General features: G+C 63.0%; 1 protein-coding gene across 1 annotated transcript; it reads left to right on the plus strand.

Annotated features, from left to right (window-relative positions):
* The first annotated feature begins 909 nt into the window (after positions 1-909).
* FBXO41 (F-box protein 41) lies at positions 910-20,235 on the plus strand. Its single transcript, XM_086891005.1, has 12 exons — positions 910-1,725; positions 8,704-8,935; positions 9,769-9,842; positions 9,939-10,237; positions 10,317-10,564; positions 12,299-12,414; positions 12,648-12,800; positions 13,954-14,049; positions 15,161-15,279; positions 15,748-15,906; positions 17,423-17,538; positions 18,346-20,235. The coding sequence occupies exons 1-12, from the start codon at positions 1,004-1,006 to the stop codon at positions 18,406-18,408; spliced, it is 2,397 nt and encodes a 798-aa protein (XP_086747131.1). The 5' UTR covers positions 910-1,003; the 3' UTR covers positions 18,409-20,235.
* The last annotated feature ends 309 nt before the right edge of the window (positions 20,236-20,544 follow it).

The raw sequence follows: 20,544 nt of genomic DNA on the forward strand, positions 1-20,544 counted from the left end.
CAAGGGTTGTGGAAACTCCCAAGGGCTGTGGAGATTCCCAAAAGCTGTCTGTCTTCACAAGAGTTGTGGAACTTCCCAGTGGTTCTGGAGCTTCCTGGGGCTCTACATATTCCAGATGCTCTGCCCTTTCCTGGGGCTCTGCCCTTTCCTGGGGCTCTGCACATTCCCAGGGTTCTGCACATTCCCAGGGTTCTGCACATTCCAGGGGTTCTGCACCTTCCAGGGGTTCTGCACATTCCAGGGGTTCTTCACATTCCAGGGGTTCTGCACATTCCCGGGTCTCTGCACATTCCAGGGCTCTGCACATTCCAGGGGTTCTGCACATTCCAGGGGTTCTGCACATTCCTGGGTTCTGCACATTCCTGGGTTCTGCACATTCCAGGGGTTCTGCACATTCCAGGGGTTCTGCACATTCCTGGGTTCTGCACATTCCCGGGGTTCTGCACATTCCTGGGTTCTGCACATTCCCAGGGTTCTGCACCTTCCAGGGGTTCTGCACATTCCAGGGGTTCTGCACATTCCAGGGGTTCTGCACATTCCAGGGGTTCTGCACATTCCCGGGGTTCTGCACATTCCAGGGGTTCTGCACATTCCAGGGCTCTGCACATTCCAGGGGTTCTGCACATTCCAGGGTTCTGCACATTCCAGGGGTTCTGCACATTCCTCATCACCACTGCCCTCCCAAGGGACGCACGTGGCTGGGAGGAACACGGGAGGGTGGGATGGAGGCACAGAGGGGAGCCAGAAGAAGGGCCAAGGAGGGATTTTTGGGGACCCCCAGCCCCGTAGCACTGACCCCCATCTCTTCCAGCGCCCGGCACCGCTCGCTGCTGACAGCCCCCCAGGATTGCGGGATCCCCCGTTCCACCCCGGCCATGTCCCAGCGGAGCCGCCGCTCCTCAGCCGGGGGCTCCCCGGGGACCCCCGCGCGTCCCCGCGGCCTGCGCGCCGCGCCATGAGCGGGGTCCCACGCGTCCCCCTGACCGGGGAGCAGAGCTGAGGGATGGCCTCGCTGGACCTGCCCTACCGCTGTCCGCGCTGCGGGGAGCACAAGCGCTTCCGCAGCCTGTCCTCGCTGCGCGCACACCTGGAGTACAACCACACCTACGAGACCCTCTACGTGCTCTCCAAGACCAACAGCATCTGCGATGCCGCCGTGTTCCCGCTGGCCGCCGACGGGGCCCTGCTGACCCCGGCCGCCCGCAGGGACTACTTTGAGAGCACCTCCTTCCAGGGCAAGGACCAGCGCTTCTCCTGCGACCTGGTCCCCGCCGAGGAGCTGGAGCCGGCCCCGTCCTCGTCGCCCTCGCCGCGCTATGTCCACGAGATCGAGATCCCTCTGAGCGAGATCTTCACCCGGGGCAAGGCCGTGGCGCCCGCGCCCGCGCCGCCGGCCGCCATGGACGCGGCCTACGAGGAGGGCCTGGCCCGCCTGAAGATCCGCGCCTTCGAGAAGCTGGAGGTGGACAAGAGGCTGGAGAAGCTGACGGAGGAGGTGGAGCAGAAGATCGCCTCGCAGGTGGGCCGGCTCCAGGTGGAGCTGGACCGCAAGAGCTCGGAGCTGGAGAAGGCCAAGCAGGAGAGCCTGAGGCTGAGCCGGGAGAAGCAGGAGCTGGAGGACCGGGCGTCGGAGCTGTCCCGCCAGGTGGACGTCAGCGTGGAGATGCTGGCCTCCCTCAAGCAGGACCTGGTGCAGAAGGAGCAGGAGCTCACCCGGAAGCAACAGTGAGTCCTTTGTCCCTGTCCCCATCGCGGGGTGGGAGGAAAGGGGTGCCTGGCAGTGAGTCCTGGAGAACCTGGGGCTGCCCCATCCCTGGGGGGGCTGAAGGCCAGGCTGGACTGCTTTTGGAGCAGTGGGGAACAATGGAACGTGTCCCTGCCCATGGAAGGGGTGGAGTGAGAGGAGCTTTGGGGTCTCTTCCAATCCAGAGGAGCCCAGAACCATCACCAAGCGCTCAGGGCCAGGGCTCAGGCACAGCCCCTTGGTGATGCCCATCAGCACCACCCCTTATCAGGCTCTGCATCTTCTCCCACCCGCTCAGTTTCCCTCACACCTGGGCCCCTCCTCGGCTGGGTCACGGCAAGCCAGGCCTTGTCCCAGAGCCACCAGTGCTCCCAGCCTGGGGACCACAGAGTCACAGCCTGCTTTGGCCTGAAGGAACCTCAAATCCCAGCTGGTTCCCACCCCTGCCATGCCCAGATTCCAGGATTTTCTCCCCGAGGGAGCGTGGGGCAGCCCAAGCAGTGCCACCTCCATTTGCTGTTAAGGCTGTGATGCTGCCATCCTCATTTCCATCCCAATTTCCCCCCTCAGCACCCCCTGCCCACCCCAACCTGGTCACCCTCCAGGCCAGCTTGGCTCATTCTGCCCATTGGTGGTGTCCAAGCAAACCAGACCTGGCTCCTCAGGAGCTGGAGAGAACCTGGAGGGGCCCAGCGAGTCCGAGAGGAGCTGGTGGGGGCCAGGCACGGCTGGGCTGGGCTGGGCTGGGCTGGGCTGGGCTGGGCTGGGCTGGGCTGGGCTGGGCTGGGCTGGGCTGGGAGCACTGCTGGTGTTCCTGAGGGAATTGCTGTGGTCCCCATCACCCTGTGCACATTGTGAACGAGTGACTCTGGGATGATGGCCTGGCTCTCCCAGGGTGGGGAGCTCCTGGCTCAGGGGTCACCCTGCAGCTGGATAACAACACCCCCAGGTGTGGGTGTGTCTGTGGGACAGGCAAGGAGGGGTGGGGGCTGCCTCAGAGGTGTTGTCCAGGGGAACCTTGGGGATGTGGGGTGATGGAATTAAACACTCCAGTGTAGAAGGGTCTGGAGCAGGGTCTGGAGACAGACAGGGTAAATAGAGAGCCAAACGTCTCTTGGTAGAGCATGGACAATGTCACCACCTAAAACCCTGGGTTTATGCCAAAACCACCTTCCAGACCGCCCATTCCACAGAGAAACTCTCCTGCCCCTCAACTGTCCCCATCAGCCCCCAAACTCCTCCACCCCAAGGGACAAAATCCCTTGTGGGGCTGCAGGGAGGGCAGGGGAAGATCTGCTGTGACAGGAGGTTTTCTCCTGGACGTGAGGACACCATCAGAAATCATTTTAATCAGCAGAGCCTCTCCTGGAAACACCTTGGGGACGTTTCCCAGCCCTGCCAGCTCCAGGGCACCATGAGGCCGTTGTCCTCCTGGGCCACCTCTGGCTCCTGGGCTCCGTTTCCTTTGCCGGGAGTGTTTTTCCAGCAGTCCATGGGAATGAGGGTGATAACCATCAGCATCACCTTACAGCTGCTGCCCAACTCCACATTTGCCTTCCAGATCCCCTGGGGCCCCTTCCAGGAGCCTTCCCAGAGCATCCCCAGAGCTCCCAAGCTCGGCCTGCGAGCGGCAGGTTGGGGAGAAATTAATTGAAAATTAATTGGTAATTAATTGGTAATTGATAGCCAGCAGTGGGAATTATGTCACCAAGAGCTGCCCCCTCCTTTTCCCTTGTGCTTCTGAGCAGATCATTGTGTCCAGGTGTCCAGGGTCGGGTGGGAGGGATCAGCTTTGGTGTCCAGGTGTGCACGGAGGTCGGGTGTGTGTGCTCGGGTTGCTGTGCTCACTGGGTGTGTCCAGGTGTGCGAGGGGTGGTGCTGAGCTCTGACACACCTGCAAAGCTGTGTCTGTGCATCATCAGGGGACCCTGGATGCTGAGGGGAGGTGTGAGCAGGTGTGTGTGTGTGTGAGTGTGTGTGTGTCTGTGCACAACCAACAGTGCAGCTGTGAGCAGATCTGTGTGTGCACTGTGTGTGTGTGCACTGTGTGTGTGTGTGTGCACTGTGTGTGTGTGTGTGCACTGTGTGTGTGTGTGTGTGTGCACTGTGTGTGTGTGTGTGTGCACTGTGTGTGTGTGTGTGTGCACTGTGTGTGTGTGTGTGTGTGTGCACTGTGTGTGTGTGTGTGTGCACTGTGTGTGTGTGTGTGTGTGTGCACTGTGTGTGTGTGTGTGCACTGTGTGTGTGTGTGTGTGTGCACTGTGTGTGTGTGTGTGCACTGTGTGTGTGTGTGTGTGTGTGCACTGTGTGTGTGTGTGTGTGCACTGTGTGTGTGTGTGTGTGCACTGTGTGTGTGTGTGCACTGTGTGTGTGTGTGTGTGTGTGTGTGCACTGTGTGTGTGTGTGTGTGTGTGTGCACTGTGTGTGTGTGTGTGTGTGCACTGTGTGTGTGTGTGCACTGTGTGTGTGTGTGTGTGTGTGTGTGTGCACTGTGTGTGTGTGTGTGTGCACTGTGTGTGTGTGTGTGCACTGTGTGTGTGTGTGTGTGTGCACTGTGTGTGTGTGTGTGCACTGTGTGTGTGTGTGTGTGCACTGTGTGTGTGTGTGTGTGTGCACTGTGTGTGTGTGTGTGCACTGTGTGTGTGTGTGCACTGTGTGTGTGTGTGTGTGTACTGTGTGTGTGTGTGCACTGTGTGTGTGTGTGCACTGTGTGTGTGTGTGTGTGCACTGTGTGTGTGTGCACTGTGTGTGTGTGTGTGTGCACTGTGTGTGTGTGTGCACTGTGTGTGTGTGCACTGTGTGTGTGTGCACTGTGTGTGTGTGTGTGTGCACTGTGTGTGCACTGTGTGTGTGTGCACTGTGTGTGTGTGCACTGTGTGTGTGTGTGCACTGTGTGTGTGTGTGTGTGCACTGTGTGTGTGTGTGCACTGTGTGTGTGTGTGTGTGTACTGTGTGTGTGTGTGCACTGTGTGTGTGCACTGTGTGTGTGTGTGCACTGTGTGTGTGTGTGTGCACTGTGTGTGTGTGTGTGCACTGTGTCTGTGTGTGTGCACTGTGTGTGTGTGTGTGTGTGTGCACTGTGTGTGTGTGTGTGTGCACTGTGTGTGCACTGTGTGTGTGTGTGTGTGCACTGTGTGTGTGTGTGTGCACTGTGTGTGTGTGTGCACTGTGTGTGTGCACTGTGTGTGTGTGTGCACTGTGTGTGTGTGTGTGCACTGTGTGTGTGTGTGCACTGTGTGTGTGTGTGTGTGCACTGTGTGTGTGTGTGTGTGCACTGTGTGTGTGTGTGTGCACTGTGTGTGTGTGTGTGCACTGTGTGTGTGTGTGTGTGTGTGTGTGTGTGCACTGTGTGTGTGTGTGTGCACTGTGTGTGTGTGTGTGCACTGTGTGTGTGTGCACTGTGTGTGTGTGTGTGCACTCTGTGTGTGTGTGTGCACTGTGTGTGTGTGTGTGCACTGTGTGTGTGTGTGTGTGTGTGTGTGTGCACTGTGTGTGTGTGTGCACTGTGTGTGTGTGTGTGTGTGTGTGTGTGTGCACTGTGTGTGTGTGTGTGCACTGTGTGTGTGTGTGTGCACTGTGTGTGTGTGCACTGTGTGTGTGTGTGTGCACTGTGTGTGTGTGTGTGTGTGCACTGTGTGTGTGTGTGTGCACTGTGTGTGTGTGTGCACTGTGTGTGTGTGTGTGTGTGTGCACTGTGTGTGTGTGTGTGTGTGCACTGTGTGTGTGTCTGTGCACTGTGTGTGTGTGTGTGTGCACTGTGTGTGTGTGTGTGCACTGTGTGTGTGTGTGTGTGTGTGCACTGTGTGTGTGTGTGTGTGCACTGTGTGTGTGTGTGTGCACTGTGTGTGTGTGTGTGTGTGTGTGCACTGTGTGTGTGTGTGTGTGCACTGTGTGTGTGTGTGTGTGTGCACTGTGTGTGTGTGTGTGTGTGTGTGTGTGCACTGTGTGTGTGTGTGCACTGTGTGTGTGTGCACTGTGTGTGTGCACTGTGTGTGTGTGTGTGCACTGTGTGTGTGTGTGTGTGCACTGTGTGTGTGTGTGTGCACTGTGTGTGTGTGTGTGTGCACTGTGTGTGTGTGTGTGTGTGTGCACTGTGTGTGTGTGTGCACTGTGTGTGTGTGTGTGTGTACTGTGTGTGTGTGTGCACTGTGTGTGTGTGTGTGTGCACTGTGTGTGTGTGTGCACTGTGTGTGTGTGCACTGTGTGTGTGTGTGTGCACTGTGTCTGTGTGTGTGCACTGTGTGTGTGTGTGCACTGTGTGTGTGTGTGTGTGCACTGTGTGTGTGTGCACTGTGTGTGTGTGTGCACTGTGTGTGTGTGTGCACTGTGTGTGTGTGTGTGTGTGTGCACTGTGTGTGTGTGTGTGTGTGTGTGCACTGTGTGTGTGTGTGTGCACTGTGTGTGTGTGTGCACTGTGTGTGTGTGCACTGTGTGTGTGTGTGTGTGTGCACTGTGTGTGTGTGTGTGCACTGTGTGTGTGTGTGTGCACTGTGTGTGTGTGCACTGTGTGTGTGTGTGTGTGCACTGTGTGTGTGTGTGTGTGTACTGTGTGTGTGTGTGCACTGTGTGTGTGCACTGTGTGTGTGTGTGCACTGTGTGTGTGTGTGCACTGTGTGTGTGTGTGTGTGCACTGTGTGTGTGTGTGTGTGTGTGTGTGCACTGTGTGTGTGTGTGTGCACTGTGTGTGTGTGTGTGCAGTGTGTGTGTGTGTGTGCACTGTGTGTGTGTGTGTGTGTGTGCACTGTGTGTGTGTGTGTGTGTGTGTGTGTGTGCACTGTGTGTGTGTGTGTGTGTGTGTGCACTGTGTGTGTGTGTGTGCACTCTGTGTGTGTGTGTGTGTGTGTGTGTGTGTGTGTGTGCACTGTGTGTGTGTGTGTGTGTGTGTGTGCACTGTGTGTGTGTGTCTGTGTGTGTGTGTGTGTGTGCACTGTGTGTGTGTGTGTGTGTGTGCACTGTGTGTGTGTGTGTGTGCACTGTGTGTGTGTGTGCACTGTGTGTGTGTGTGTGTGTGTGTGCACTGTGTGTGTGTGTGCACTGTGTGTGTGTGTGTGTGTGTGTGCACTGTGTGTGTGTGTGTGTGTGTGTGTGTGTGTGTGCACTGTGTGTGTGTGTGTGTGTGTGTGTTACTGTGTGTGTGTGTGTGTGTGTGTGTGCACTGTGTGTGTGTGTGTGCACTGTGTGTGTGTGTGTGTGTGCACTGTGTGTGTGTGCACTGTGTGTGTGTGTGTGTGTGTGTGCACTCTGTGTGTGTGTGCACTGTGTGTGTGTGTGCACTCTGTGTGTGTGTGTGCACTGTGTGTGTGTGTGTGCACTGTGTGTGTGTGTGCACTGTGTGTGTGTGCACTGTGTGTGTGTGTGTGCACTGTGTGTGTGTGTGTGTGTGTGTGTGCACACCCTGAGGTGTCTGTCCCGTGTCCCCGTGTCCTGTCCCGGCTCTCGGGGTGTCTGTCCCGTGTCCCCATGTCCTGTCCCGGCTCTCGGGGTGTCTGTCCCGTGTCCCCATGTCCTGTCCCGGCTCTCGGGGTGTCTGTCCCGTGTCCCCATGTCCTGTCCCGGCTCTCGGGGTGTCTGTCCCATGTCCCCATGTCCTGTCCCAGCTCTCGGGGTGTCTGTCCCGTGTCCCCCGGCTGTGTCCCGGTTCCCGGGTGGGGTCCGGGCTGTTTGTGCCGGGTGGTTCCCCTCGGGTCCCGGAGCTGCTGCCACACCGCAGCCCAGTCCCTTTGGGGGAGCGGCCCTTCCGCAGGCTCAGAGCTGCCGAGCCCCTGCTAATTAATGTGTTAATGAGGGGACGGGGCCCTGGATCCCCGGGCTGAACAGGTTTAAGGGTGGCACCGCCATCCTCCTCCCTCACCCAGTCACAGCATCTCCATCCTCCAGCCTGTGCCCGTGGTGCTCCGGACCCCGATCCGGGCCTGGCGGTGATGGGCGAGGCTCTGGGGATGTCACCCCACCCCTAGAAGCAGGTGGTGACACCCCCTGCACGGTGGGCTGGTCCCTGCACCCCTGTCCCGCCCGGGCTGGCTCGGAGCCGGATCGGGCTGAGCACGGAGCGATCCCGGGTTAATCCAGCACCGCTGAGCCCGCTCCGGCTCCCGAGGGGTGGCACTGCACGGCTGGGGTGTCACCACGGTCCCTGTGCACAGCTGGGGTGACCCTGCACAGCTGGGGTGTCCCTGCACAGCTGGGGTGACACTGCACAGCTGGGGTGGCCCTGGGGTGTCCCTGCACAGCTGGGATGTCACCATGGTCCCTGTGCACAGCTGGGGTGGCACTGCACAGCTGGGGTGTCACCACGGTCCCTGTGCACAGCTGGGGTGGCACTGCACAGCTGGGGTGGCACCACGGCCCCTGTGCACAGCTGGGGTGACACTGCACAGCTGGGATGTCACTGCGGCCCTGGGGTGTCACTGCGGAGCTGGGGTGTCACCATGGTCCCTGTGCACAGCTGGGGTGTCCCTGCACAGCTGGGGTGTCCCTGCACAGCTGGGGTGGCACCACGGTCCCTGTGCACAGCTGGGGTGTCACCATGGTCCCTGTGCACAGCTGGAGTGGCTCTGGGGTGTCACTGTGGAGCTGGGGTGGCCCTGGGATGTCACTGCCACCCTGGGGTGTCACTGCGGAGCTGGGGTGTCACCATGGTCCCTGTGCACAGCTGGGGTGGCTCTGGGGTATCACTGTGGAGCTGGGGTGGCCCTGGGATGTCACTGCCACCCTGGGGTGTCACTGCGGAGCTGGGGTGTCACCATGGTCCCTGTGCACAGCTGGGGTGTCACTGCACAGCTGGGGTGGCCCTGGGGTGGCACTGCACAGCTGGGGTGGCACCATGGTCCCTGTGCACAGCTGGAGTGGCTCTGGGGTGTCACTGTGGAGCTGGGGCGGCCCTGGGGTGTCACTGTGGCCCTGCGGTGTCACTGCGGCCCTGGGGTGGCCCTGCGGTGTCACCGCGGTCCCCGTGGCAGGGAGGTGCTGCAGATTGACCAGTTCCTGAAGGAGACCGCGGCCCGCGAGGCCAACGCCAAGGTGCGGCTGCAGCATTTCATCGAGGAGCTGCTGGAGCGCGCGGACCGCGCCGAGAAGCAGCTGCAGATCATCAGCAGCAGCTGCGGCACCACCCCCAGCGGGAGCCTGGGCCGCTGCGGGACCCCGGCCGCCAGGGCCATCGCCGCCCGAGCGCTACCTGCGCGGCCACAGGCACGGCCTCGGGAGCGCGCGGGGCTGCGGGAGCGCGCGGGGCTGCGGGAGCGCGCGGGGCTGCGGGAGCGCGCGGGGCTGCGGGAGCGAGTCCGGGGCTGCGGGAGCGCGCCTGGGGCTGCGGGAGCGCGCTCGGGACTTTGGGAACGCGCTCGGGGCTGCGGGAACGCGCCTGGGGCTGTGGGAGCGCGCTCGGGGCTTTGGGAACGCGCTCGGGGCTGCGGGAACTCACCCGGGGCTTTGGGAACGCGCTCGGGGCTGCGGGAGCGCGTCTGGGGCTGCGGGAACGCGCTCAGGGCTGCGGAAACGCGTCTGGGGCTGCGGGAACGCGTCTGGGGCTGCGGGAACGAGTCTGGGGCTGCGGGAGCGCGCCGGGGCTGCGGGAGCGCGCTCGGGACTTTGGGAACGCGCTCGGGGCTGCGGGAACGCGCCTGGGGCTGTGGGAGCGCGCCTGGGGCTGTGGGAGCGCGCTCGGGGTTTTGGGAACGCGCTCGGGGCTGCGGGAACTCACCCGGGGCTTTGGGAACGCGCTCGGTTCTTTGGGAACGCGCTCGGGGCTGCGGGAACGCGCTCGGGGCTGCGGGAACGCGCCCCTGGGTCTCCTGTGCCCGGGCCCGAGCGGGGCGGGGGACGGACCCCGCTGTTTCCCGTGGGAAATGGGGAATCCCGGGCGGGGCATCCCCAGGAGAAGCCGTTTCTCGTGGCTCGCTGTTGCCGATGCTGCTCGGCAGCCGCCGGGTGGGGGTGACCCCCGAGGGGCAGCTGGCACCGCGGGGATCGGGGGTCCCCTCCCTCGGCCGGGCCGGGCCACATCTCGTCCCCTGTCCCCGCAGAGAGAGCGGCACCCGGGGCCGGCGGTGGCCGTGGCCGGTCCCTACGGCAACCAGCGCTGCTCCTCCAGCACCGGGTGAGTGCCCGACCCCGCCGGCCCCGGGAGCCCGGCGGGGCCCGGGGAGGGGACGCGGCCCCGGCGAGCCCTGAGCTCGGCCATGCCCGTCCGCAGGGCCTCCAGCCGGCCCAAGGCCGTGTCGCAGAGCTCGGGCTGCTACGACAGCGACAGCGCGGAGCCGTGTCCCACCGACGACACCGCCGACGGTCACCCGTACCCGGGCCGGGGCTCGGGGCTGCGCCGCCAGGCCATCCACAACTGGCACCGCCGGCCCTACCGCAACAGCACCGAGGGCGAGGAAGGAGACGTGTCCGACGTGGGGTCCCGCACCACCGAGTCCGAGGCCGAGGGCTGGGAGCCGGAGGCGCCGGGATCCGCCGCGTCCCGAGCCGCGGGCAGCGGCCGCCTGACGGGTGAGAGAGCCCGGCCGGGGCGGCTGGGAGCCCAGGGACGGGCACGGAGCTGCCCTCCCTCACCCGCCGCTCCCCGCAGTGGCCACCGACGCCCGGCCCGAGGGGAGCAAGGTGTGCCGGCTGGAGCGGGGCAGCCCGGGCCACTCCAGCGAGGTCATCAGCCCCGAGATCCTCAAGATGCGGGCGGCTCTCTTCTGCATCTTCACCTACCTGGACACCAAGACCCTGCTGCGGGCGGCCGAGGTGTGCAAGGACTGGAAGTTCGTGGCTCGACACCCGGCCGTGTGGACGCGGGTGCTGCTGGAGAACGCCAGGGTCTCCTCCAAGGTACGGGGCAGGGGGTGGTGAGGGGAGAAGCTGTGCGAGCATCTCCCCCGTGCTTGTGTCCTTCCGACCCTGGGGACACGGCTGGGGCTGCTGGAGCTGCTGGGGCTGCTGGGGCTGCTGGGGCTGCTGGGGCTGCTGGGGCTGCTGGGGCTGCTGGGGCTGCTGGGGCTGCTGGAGGAGCTGGGGCTGCTGGGGCTGCTGGGGCTGCTGGAGGAGCTGGGGCTGCTGGAGCTGCTGGAGGAGCTGGGGGCTGCGGGAGCTGCTGGGGCTGCTGGGGCTGCGGGAGCTGCTGGGGCTGCTGGGGCTGCTGGGGCTGCTGGGGCTGCTGGAGGAGCTGGGGCTGCTGGAGCTGCTGGAGCTGCTGGAGCTGCTGGAGGAGCTGGGGCTGCTGGAGGAGCTGCTGGGGCTGCGGGAGCTGCTGGGGCTGCTGGAGCTGCTGGGGCTGCGGGAGCTGCTGGGGCTGCTGGAGCTGCTGGGGCTGCTGGAGGAGCTGGAGCTGCCGGGGCTGCTGGGGCTGCCGGGGCTCCTGGGGCTGCTGGGGCTCCTGGAGCTGCTGGGGCTGCTGGGGCTGCTGGAGGAGCTGGGGCTCCTGGAGCTGCTGGGGCTGCTGGAGCTGCTGGGGCTGCGGGAGGAGCTGGGGGCTGCGGGAGCTGCTGGGGCTGCTGGAGGAGCTGGGGCTCCTGGAGCTGCTGGGGCTGCTGGGGCTGCTGGGGCTGCTGGAGCTGCTGGGGCTGCTGGGGCTGCTGGGGCTGCTGGGGCTGCTGGGGCTGCTGGAGGAGCTGGGGCTGCTGGGGCTCCTGGAGCTGCTGGAGCTGCTGGGGCTGCTGGGGCTGCTGGGGCTGCTGGGGCTGCTGGAGCTGCTGGGGCTGCTGGGGCTCCTGGAGCTGCTGGGGCTGCTGGGGCTGCTGGGGCTGCTGGAGGAGCTGGGGCTCCTGGAGCTGCTGGGGCTGCTGGGGCTGCTGGGGCTGCTGGAGGAGCTGGGGCTCCTGGAGCTGCTGGGGCTGCTGGAGCTGCTGGGGCTGCTGGAGCTGCTGGGGCTGCGGGAGGAGCTGGGGGCTGCGGGAGCTGCTGGGGCTGCTGGAGGAGCTGGGGCTCCTGGAGCTGCTGGTGCTGCTGGTGCTGCTGGAGCTGCTGGAGGAGCTGGGGCTGCTGGAGGAGCTGGAGGAGCTGGGGCTGCTGGAGCTGCTGGAGGAGCTGGGGCTGCTGGGGCTGCTGGGGCTGCTGGGGCTGCTGGGGCTGAATGCTCCAGGACAGGACCTCACACCTGCGCAGCTTTTCACGTGCTTTGGGGGTTACGCCCATGGTTTTGGGGTCACGCCCATGAATTTGGGGTCACCCCCATGGTTTTGGGGTCATACCCATGAATTTGGGATCACATCCATGATTTTGGGGTCACACCCATGATTTTGGGATCACATCCATGATTTTGGGGTCCCACCCATGATTTTGGGATCACATCCATGATTTTGGGGTCACTCCCATGAATTTGGGGTCACGTCCATGATTTTGGGGTCACTCCCATGAATTTGGGGTCATGTCCATGATTTTGGGGTCACACCCATGATTTTGAGGTCCCACCCATGATTTTGGGGTCCCACCCATGAACCTGTGGCACGTGCTCTGCCATGGCCTGTGCGTGTTCCCACGTTTGTGGCGCGTGTGTGGCCAGCCGGGGCAGGGTGGTGTGGCCGTGCTGGGGTGTCCCTGGCAGTGAGTGCCACCTCTGTGCCCCAGTTCCTGGCCATGCTGTCCCAGTGGTGCACCCAGATGCATTCCCTCACCCTCCAAAACCTGAAGCCGCGCCAGCGGGGCAAGAAGGAGAGCAAGGAGGATTACATGAAGAGCACACGGTGAGTCGCCGTGTCCCTCTGTCCCCGTGTCCCCCCTCCCGGAGCCGGAGCTGCAGCTCCTCAGGGAGCCCCAAAATCCCTTTCCTTGCTGCACCCCAGCGCACGGCGGCTCCTGCCGCGGGATTCGGGTGTCCCGGAGCCGCGGACGCCCGCGGGACGTGTCACCCTCCCGGGGAGGTCACGGGGAGGGTGAGCAGGGGCTCCTGAGCCTGATCCTGGCTCTGTCCTGGCAGGGGATGTCTGGAAGCGGGGCTGGAGTCGCTGCTGAAGGCGACGGGCAGCAATCTGCTGATCCTGCGCATCTCGCACTGCCCCAACGTGCTGACCGACCGCTCGCTCTGGCTGGCCAGCTGCTACTGCCGCGCCCTGCAGGCCGTCACCTACCGGTAAGGACAGCCACCAGCGCCTGCCAGGCACGGGGACGGGCTGGGAGCACACCTGGATAGGCTGGGAACACACACACGGGCTGGGAACACACACAGATGGGCTGGGAACACACCCAGATGGGCTGGGAACACACACACGGGCTGGGAACACACACAGATGGGCTGGGAACACACCCGGACGGGCTGGGAACACACAGGGGCTGGGAACACACCTGAATGGGCTGGGAACACACCCAGATGGGCTGGGAACACACCTGAATGGGCTGGGAACACACCTGAATGGGCTGGGAACACACCCAGATGGGCTGGGAACACACCCAGACGGGCTGGGAACACACAGACACACGGGCTGGGAACACACCTGAATGGGCTGGGAACACACACACACACACACAGGGGCTGGGAACACACCCAGACAGGCTGGGAACACACACACACACACACAGGGGCTGGGAACACACCCAGATGGGCTGGGAACACACCTGAATAGGCTGGGAACACACCCGGACAGGCTGGGATCACACCCAGACGGGCTGGGAACACACCCGGACGGGCTGGGATCACACCCAGACGGGCTGGGAACACACCCAGACGGGCTGGGAACACACCCAGACGGGCTGGGAACACACCCGGACGGGCTGGGAACACACCCAGACGGGCTGGGAACACACAGACACATGGGCTGGGAACACACAGACACACACACACACACACACGGGCTGGGAACACACCCGGACGGGCTGGGAACACACAGACACACACACACACACAGGGGCTGGGAACACACCCAGACAGGCTGGGAACACACACACAGGCTGGGAACACACCCGGACGGGCTGGGATCACACACACACAGGCTGGGAACACACCTGGATAGGCTGGGAACACACCCGGACAGGCTGGGATCACACACACACAGGCTGGGAACACACCCAGACGGGCTGTGCTGCGCTCACCCCGTGCCCTGGCAGAGCACAGCCCACCTGTCCTGCTGCAGAGGACCTGCCTGGCTGTGGCCCCACCCCAGTGTCCCCAGTAAACCATGGCCATGGCCAGACTGGTACCTCCAGGAGCAGCCTGGGGGGATGCAGAGCCAGCCCAGGGGTGACACCGCTGCAGGTGGGGCCATCACGCGTCCCCTGTGCTGTTCCAGGAGCTCCACGGACCCCGTGGGCCATGAAGTCATCTGGGCCCTTGGAGCAGGCTGCAGGGACATCATCTCCCTCCAGGTCGCACCTCTGCATCCCTGGTAAGGCACGGAAGCACAGGGTGGGAAGGGACCCCAGAGCCCCCCCAGTGCCACCCCTGCCGTGCAGGGACAGCTCCCTCTGCCCCAGGGTGCCCCAAATCCCAGTGCCCAGCCTGGCCTGGACACGGCTGGGATGGAACTGGGGTAGGAGGAGGCCACACAGCGTGAGGGGCTGGAAAGGAGCTGGGTGCCAGAACCTGATTTGCTTAGGGAGGGTTTTTGTGGGATGAGCAGCAATGCTGGAGCCCAGCCCGTGAGAGCAGGAGCTCAGCCCCATCCCTTCCTGTGCAAACTGGGAGCTGCTGGGTGTCTGCAGCTCCTGGGAATGCTGCAGGGAGGCTGCTCACACCCGAGATGAGAGGGATCTGTGATGGGTCTGGGAGCTGCTGCTGAACATCAAAGGCTGTCTGAGCTCTCAGGCTCAGCAGCAGCCCTGCAGGGTCTGGGTGTTGATGAAAGGATGTCACAGCTCGGGGGGGCACTGCAGCTGCTCTCATTCTGGGAAAGCTTTTGGGGGAGATGCTGCTGGAGCCCCATCTCCAGCCCGCGGTGTCTGGGTGCTCAGGAGCTGAAGGCTCTCACAGGACACTCGGCCTGGAGAGCCCCTGGGCGCTGTGACAGGAGCCAGGGGCTGTCACCCTGCAGGACAGGCGGCTGTCAGGGCCTGGTGGCTCCTGTGTGCCCTGGGGCAGCAGCACCTGGCACCTGCCCTCTCCACCTGAGAGAGGCACAGGCCCTGCTGCTGCTGCTTTCATCCCTCCAAGGTCAGAGTGCAGGGCCTGCTTTGGGTTCCGAGGTTGGAATCACAGAATCCTGGAATGGGTTGGGAGAAACCTTAAACACACCCAGTGCCACCCCAGACATGGCAGGGACAGCTCCCAGTGTCCCAGGAGCTCCAGCCCTAGTGTCCAGCCTGGCCTTGGGCACTGCAGGGATCCAGGGGCTGCTCTGGGCGAGGTTTGGGGCTCTGGGCACACGGAGCTGCCCTGGCCCAGCGGCCGCACAGCCCCAGGCTGGTGGGAGGGAGGGCTCCCGGTGCCACAGGCTGCCAGGAGTGCCTGGGGGGCTGAGTGGCCGTGCCAGCCCCAGCTCTTGTCCCTCGTGTCCCCAGCCAGCAGCCGACGCGCTTCAGCAACCGCTGCCTGCAGATGATCGGGCGCTGCTGGCCCCACCTGCGGGCGCTCGGCGTCGGAGGGGCCGGCTGTGGCGTGCAGGGCCTGGCGTCCCTAGGTAGGCATTGCTCGGGGTCCTGCCCTTGGGAACGGGCCTTGGGCTTGGAGAGACCCCTGGGGCTGCTGAACCCACCCTGTGCCCAGCATGTGGGGTCACAGACCAGGTCATGGGCTTGGAGAGACCTCTGGGACCGCCCAGAGCCCACCCTGTGCCCAGCACTTGGGGTCACAGAGTGGGCCATGGGCTTGGAAAGACCTCTGGGACTGCTGAGCCCACCCTGTGGCCAGCCCAGAGCACTGGGTGCCACCTCCAGGCATTCCCTGGACACCTCCAGGGCTGGGGACCCCAAACCTCCCTGGGCATCACCTCTCCCCCTCCACTGGGGTGAGGAGGGCGATGCTCCATGGGGGTCTCCCTGGAGAAGCCCACCCACCCTGAGCCCCACGGGTGCTCCCTGCCCCTCCTGGTGCCACCCACCCCTCCCGGCCCCCTGTGCCAGCGGCTGTCCTTGTCCCTTCCCCGCAGCCCGGAACTGCATGAGGCTGCAGGTGCTGGAGCTGGACCATGTGGCCGAGATCAACCAGGAGGTGGCTGCTGAGATGTGCCGGGAGGGGCTGAAGGGGCTGGAGATGCTGGTGCTGACGTCCACCCCCGTGACCCCCAAGGCCCTGCTGCACTTCAACAGTGAGTAACAAACACACCGGGACCCTCAGCCATCAGCCAGCTCCCAAAGGGACGGGGCAGAGCCTCCCACGGGAGCTGCGGGCACCGGGAGGGGCTGGGAGCTCTCTGGGGAGGGTGACAGAGCAGAGCCAGCACCCCCAGCGAGGGTGGGCCAAGGACAGCTGATCTCACCTCGGGCTGCAGGGAGGATGGAGACACCCCCAGGGCGATGGAGGCCTCCAGCTTTGTGCCACACCCGGGGTTTGTTTGTGTCACACCCGGGGTTTGTTTGTGCCACACCCAGGGTTTGTTTCTGCCACACCCGAGTTTGTGCCACACCCAGGGTTTGTGTCACACCCAGGGTTTGTTTGTGCCACACCCGTGGTTTGTGCCACACCCAGGGTTTGTTTGTGCCACACCCAGGGTTTGTTTGTGCCACACCCGGGGTTTGTGTCACACCCAGGGTTTGTTTGTGCCACACCCGTGGTTTGTGCCACACCCGGGGTTTGTTTGTGCCACACCCGGGGTTTGTTTGTGCCACACCTGGGGTTTGTTTGTGCCACACCCGGGGTTTGTTTGTGCCACACCCGGGGTTTGTGTCACACCCGGGGTTTGTTTGTGCCACACCCGGGGTTTGTGCCACACCCGGGGTTTGTTTGTGCCACACCCGTGGTTTGTGCCACACCCGGGGTTTGTTTGTGCCACACCCGGGGTTTGTGCCACACCCGGGGTTTGTTTGTGCCACACCCGGGGTTTGTTTGTGCCACACCCAGGGTTTGTTTGTGCCACACCCGGGGTTTGTTTGTGCCACACCCGGGGTTTGTTTGTGCCACACCCGGGGTTTGTTTGTGCCACACCCAGGGTTTGTTTGTGCCACACCCGGGGTTTGTGCCACACCCAGGGTTTGTTTGTGCCACACCCGGGGTTTGTTTGTGCCACACCCGGGGTTTGTTTGTGTCACACCTGGGGTTTGTGTCACACCCAGGGTTTGTTTGTGCCACACCCAGGGTTTGTTTGTGCCACACCCGGGGTTTGTTTGTGCCACACCCGGGGTTTGTTTGTGTCACACCTGGGGTTTGTGTCACACCCGGGGTTTGTTTGTGCCACACCCGGGGTTTGTTTGTGCCACACCCGGGGTTTGTTTGTGTCACACCCAGGGTTTGTTTGTGCCACACCCGGGGTTTGTTTGTGCCACACCCGGGGTTTGTGCGTTTGCTGCAGTCCCTGGCCAGGACAGGAGGTTCCCAGCCCCAGGAGAGCCTGTCCTGGTGCTCACAGCTCGGGGGCTGGGGTGGGGCTGGCTGGAGCCCACCCCTCTGGATGGCAGGCAGGGATTGCCAAGGAAGCAGGAGGACACCGGGCTGGGACAGGGCAGCCAGGGGCCACCTCACAGCCCCTTCAGAGACCTTGGCCAGGTCTCCTCCATCTCCAGGGTGAGGATCCCCACACACAGAGGGCCTTGAGGAGCACGGGGTGGGGTCTGGGGTCCCTGCTGGCCTGTCCCCAGGTGTGAGAGCCAGTGCTGTCTGTGCCCCAGGTGTGTGCCGGAACCTCAAGTCCATCGTGGTGCAGGTGGGGATTGTGGATTACTTCAAGGAGCCCCACAGCCCCGAAGCCAGGAAGATGTTTGAGGAAATGGTGAACAAACTCCAGGTAAAGGACCCCAGCCCCAGCTAACACCGGTGTCACCAGCCCTGGCTCCTTCCCATGGCAGGGATCAGAAATGTTCCCCCTCTCCCTCCCTTTCCTCTTTCCTTCCTGTGCCAGGGATTTGAGATGATGTTCCCCCTCTCCCTTCCTCACCCCATGTCTTCCCTGAGGCAGGAACTGGAGATATCCCTGCTCCTCCTTCCCTTGCCCTGTGCCCTTCCCATGGCAGGGGTTTGAGCTGTCCCCTTCCCTCCCTGTGCCCTTCCCATGGCAGGGGTTTGAGCTGTCCCCTTCCCTCCCTGTCCCTGTGCCCTTCCCATGGCAGGGATTTGAGCTGTCCCCTTCCCTCCCTTGCCCTGTGCCCTTCCCATGGCAGGGGTTTGAGCTGTCCCCTTCCCTCCCTGTCCCTGTGCCCTTCCCATGCAGGGGTTTGAGCTGTCCCCTTCCCTCCCTGTGCCCTTCCCATGCAGGGGTTTGAGCTGTCCCCTTCCCTCCCTGTCCCTGTGCCCTTCCCATGGCAGGGATTTGAGCTGTCCCCTTCCCTCCCTGTCCCTGTGCCCTTCCCATGGCAGGGATTTGAGCTGTCCCCTTCCCTCCCTGTCCCTGTGCCCTTCCCATGGCAGGGATTTGAGCTGTCCCCTTCCCTCCCTGTCCCTGTGCCCTTCCCATGCAGGGATTTGAGCTGTCCCCTTCCCTCCCTCTCCCCATGCCCTTCCCATGCAGGGGTTTGAGCTGTCCCCTTCCCTCCCTGTCCCCACGGAGCAGGGCACTGCTGGCTGCCCCCAGCCCCACTGTCTGCTCCTCTTCCAGGCCCTGAGGAAAAGACCCGGCTTCTCCAAGATTTTACACATCAAGGTGGAAGGAGGCTGTTAGCCCTTCAGGGAACCCAAAGCACATTCCCTGCTCTGCCTGGCGGAGCCCCTGAGCCCCAGCCCAGCGTGGGCCGGAGCAGGGTCCCCCCGGCTCGTGCACAAGGAACCCCAAACTCTCGCAGGCCCCCGGGGCCGCTCGCGGGCGAGAAGGTGCTACTCAAGGACATTTCTTGGCTGCCCCAAGAGCTGGGGCCGTGCTCTTTCCTGGGGGGAAGATGGCTTCGAACCCCTGCTCTGCTCCTCTGCAAGGATCCGTGCTCGGGGATGGCTGTTCCGTCAAACTCTGGTTTGGGCTCTTTGCCCGTTTGAGGATGGTTCTGGGGCTGAGCCTGGGCTGCCCCTGGGCTCAGAGGGGCGATGGAGGGGGGTGGAAGGGGCTGTTCCTGCCCAGGGCCCAGCACACAGCAGGGTTCCCCCTCGTTTTCCTTTGGGTTTGACAGAGGGGCCCCCAAAGCTGGGGAAACGCTCCCAGAAACCAGCACAAAGAGCAGAGCTGCACCTCGGGGGCTTGGGGAGCCACAGGACACCAGGAGACATGGGAGCTCTTCCAGAGGTCTCCAGCCTCACTTCTTCTCCACCAAAACCCTCCTGCCAAGGCAATAAACCATCTCCAGAATCCTCATCCAGCAGGAAACACGGCTCACAGGTCACACACCATCCCCAGCCAGTCTCCATCCGGGCTCCGCTGTCCCACGTGGAGAGAGGGACAGTCACGGGACACCCACATTTGCCATCCCATGGCCTTCCCGAGCAGCCTGAAGGAGAAACCCTGGCCAGATCATCCTGGAATTGTCCTGGGAAAAGCACCAACCAACAGCCCTGGCTGACCTTTATCTACAGCCACCGTTTTTGAAATCTGATTTTAATTCTGAGTGTCCTCTGCCTGCAAGGACATCATCATCCCCCAGATATCCTTTATCCATAGGAAAAGGCTTTGGAGAGGCATCCAGCAGGGTGAGGATCCGGACCCTGAAGGTACCAGGAGGTGCTGCTGGGATTGGGGACAGCCATCAGTGACACCCCAGCCTTACCCACAGCCCAGCCCCGTGTCCTCGGAGCCGACGGGCTGAGCGCAGAGGAAGCGACTGGGAAAATGGATTTGGGGCTTTTCCCTCTCCTCTGGACCAGCGCTGGAGGTTTTGGTGCCTGCTGGCCAGCCTGGCTGTGAGGGGACACCTCCCAGAGCGTCCCCCCAGGAGGGACCGGGCTGCAGAGCCAGCTCCACACCCCTCACCCATGGCACAAGAGCTGCTGCCCTCGGCTGGGGCTGCCAGCCAGCCCGTGGGGATCCCCAGAGGAAGGAAAATCACCCCCAAACCGCTGAGGCTGCTCGTGGTTCTCCAACCCCACCTGGAGACCCTTCAGCCACCCTTCAGCCCAGCTGTGCTGTCTGCTCCGACACAGGGTCAGGGTTTTGTGGCCGTGGGAAGCACCTGGATGCAGCTTTCCAGGAGAAGGCTGTCCCTGAACGCACAAAGTGGGGCAGCCCCGACTCCTGCACCCCAGCAGGTCCCCAGGGCTGAGCTCCCCGCACCGGGACCAGCTCCCTGCCACGCCTGCCGTGGCTTTACCTCCACCCCGGGGAGCTGGGACACTCCTGATCCAGGGCCAGGAGGAGCAAGGGATGTCCCAACCAGCAAAAAACCACCCAGCAAAGCTCCAACCCCCGGGGAGCCTCCAGCCCTGGCCAGGAGCACGGCCCAGCTGAGATGTCACCACCACCCTGCAGGGACCTGTGAAATTCCCTTCAAAACTAAACAAAGTACGTATTTATTTCTATAAAGAGAAGAGGAAAAAAAAAAAAAAAAAAAAAGATTTTAAAGGAAAATGATATACTCAGCATGTTTATACACTCTATGCTTAAAGACTCTGGTGGCCCAGCCCTGGGCCAAGCCTGGATGCTCCGGTGCCTGGCCCCTCTCCTGGGGAAGGTGAGGATGAGGTGATGGAAGGAGGGAGGTGCTGAGGACCCTCAGAGGAGATTTCTGTGCCAGTGGGGTCAGTGCTGTGCGTGTGGAGCGTGGGTGACTCTGTGACATCCCCATCCCTCGGCTGCCACCAGGGCTTTGGATCCTCAGCAGGATCCTCACCTGGATTGGGTGCTTTGGTGCATCCCCAAGAGCAGATCAAACCATCA

Source organism: Cyanistes caeruleus, chromosome 5, assembly GCF_971803275.1.
Source record: "Cyanistes caeruleus chromosome 5, bCyaCae1.hap1.1, whole genome shotgun sequence".
Classification (NCBI taxonomy): Eukaryota; Metazoa; Chordata; class Aves; order Passeriformes; family Paridae; genus Cyanistes; species Cyanistes caeruleus.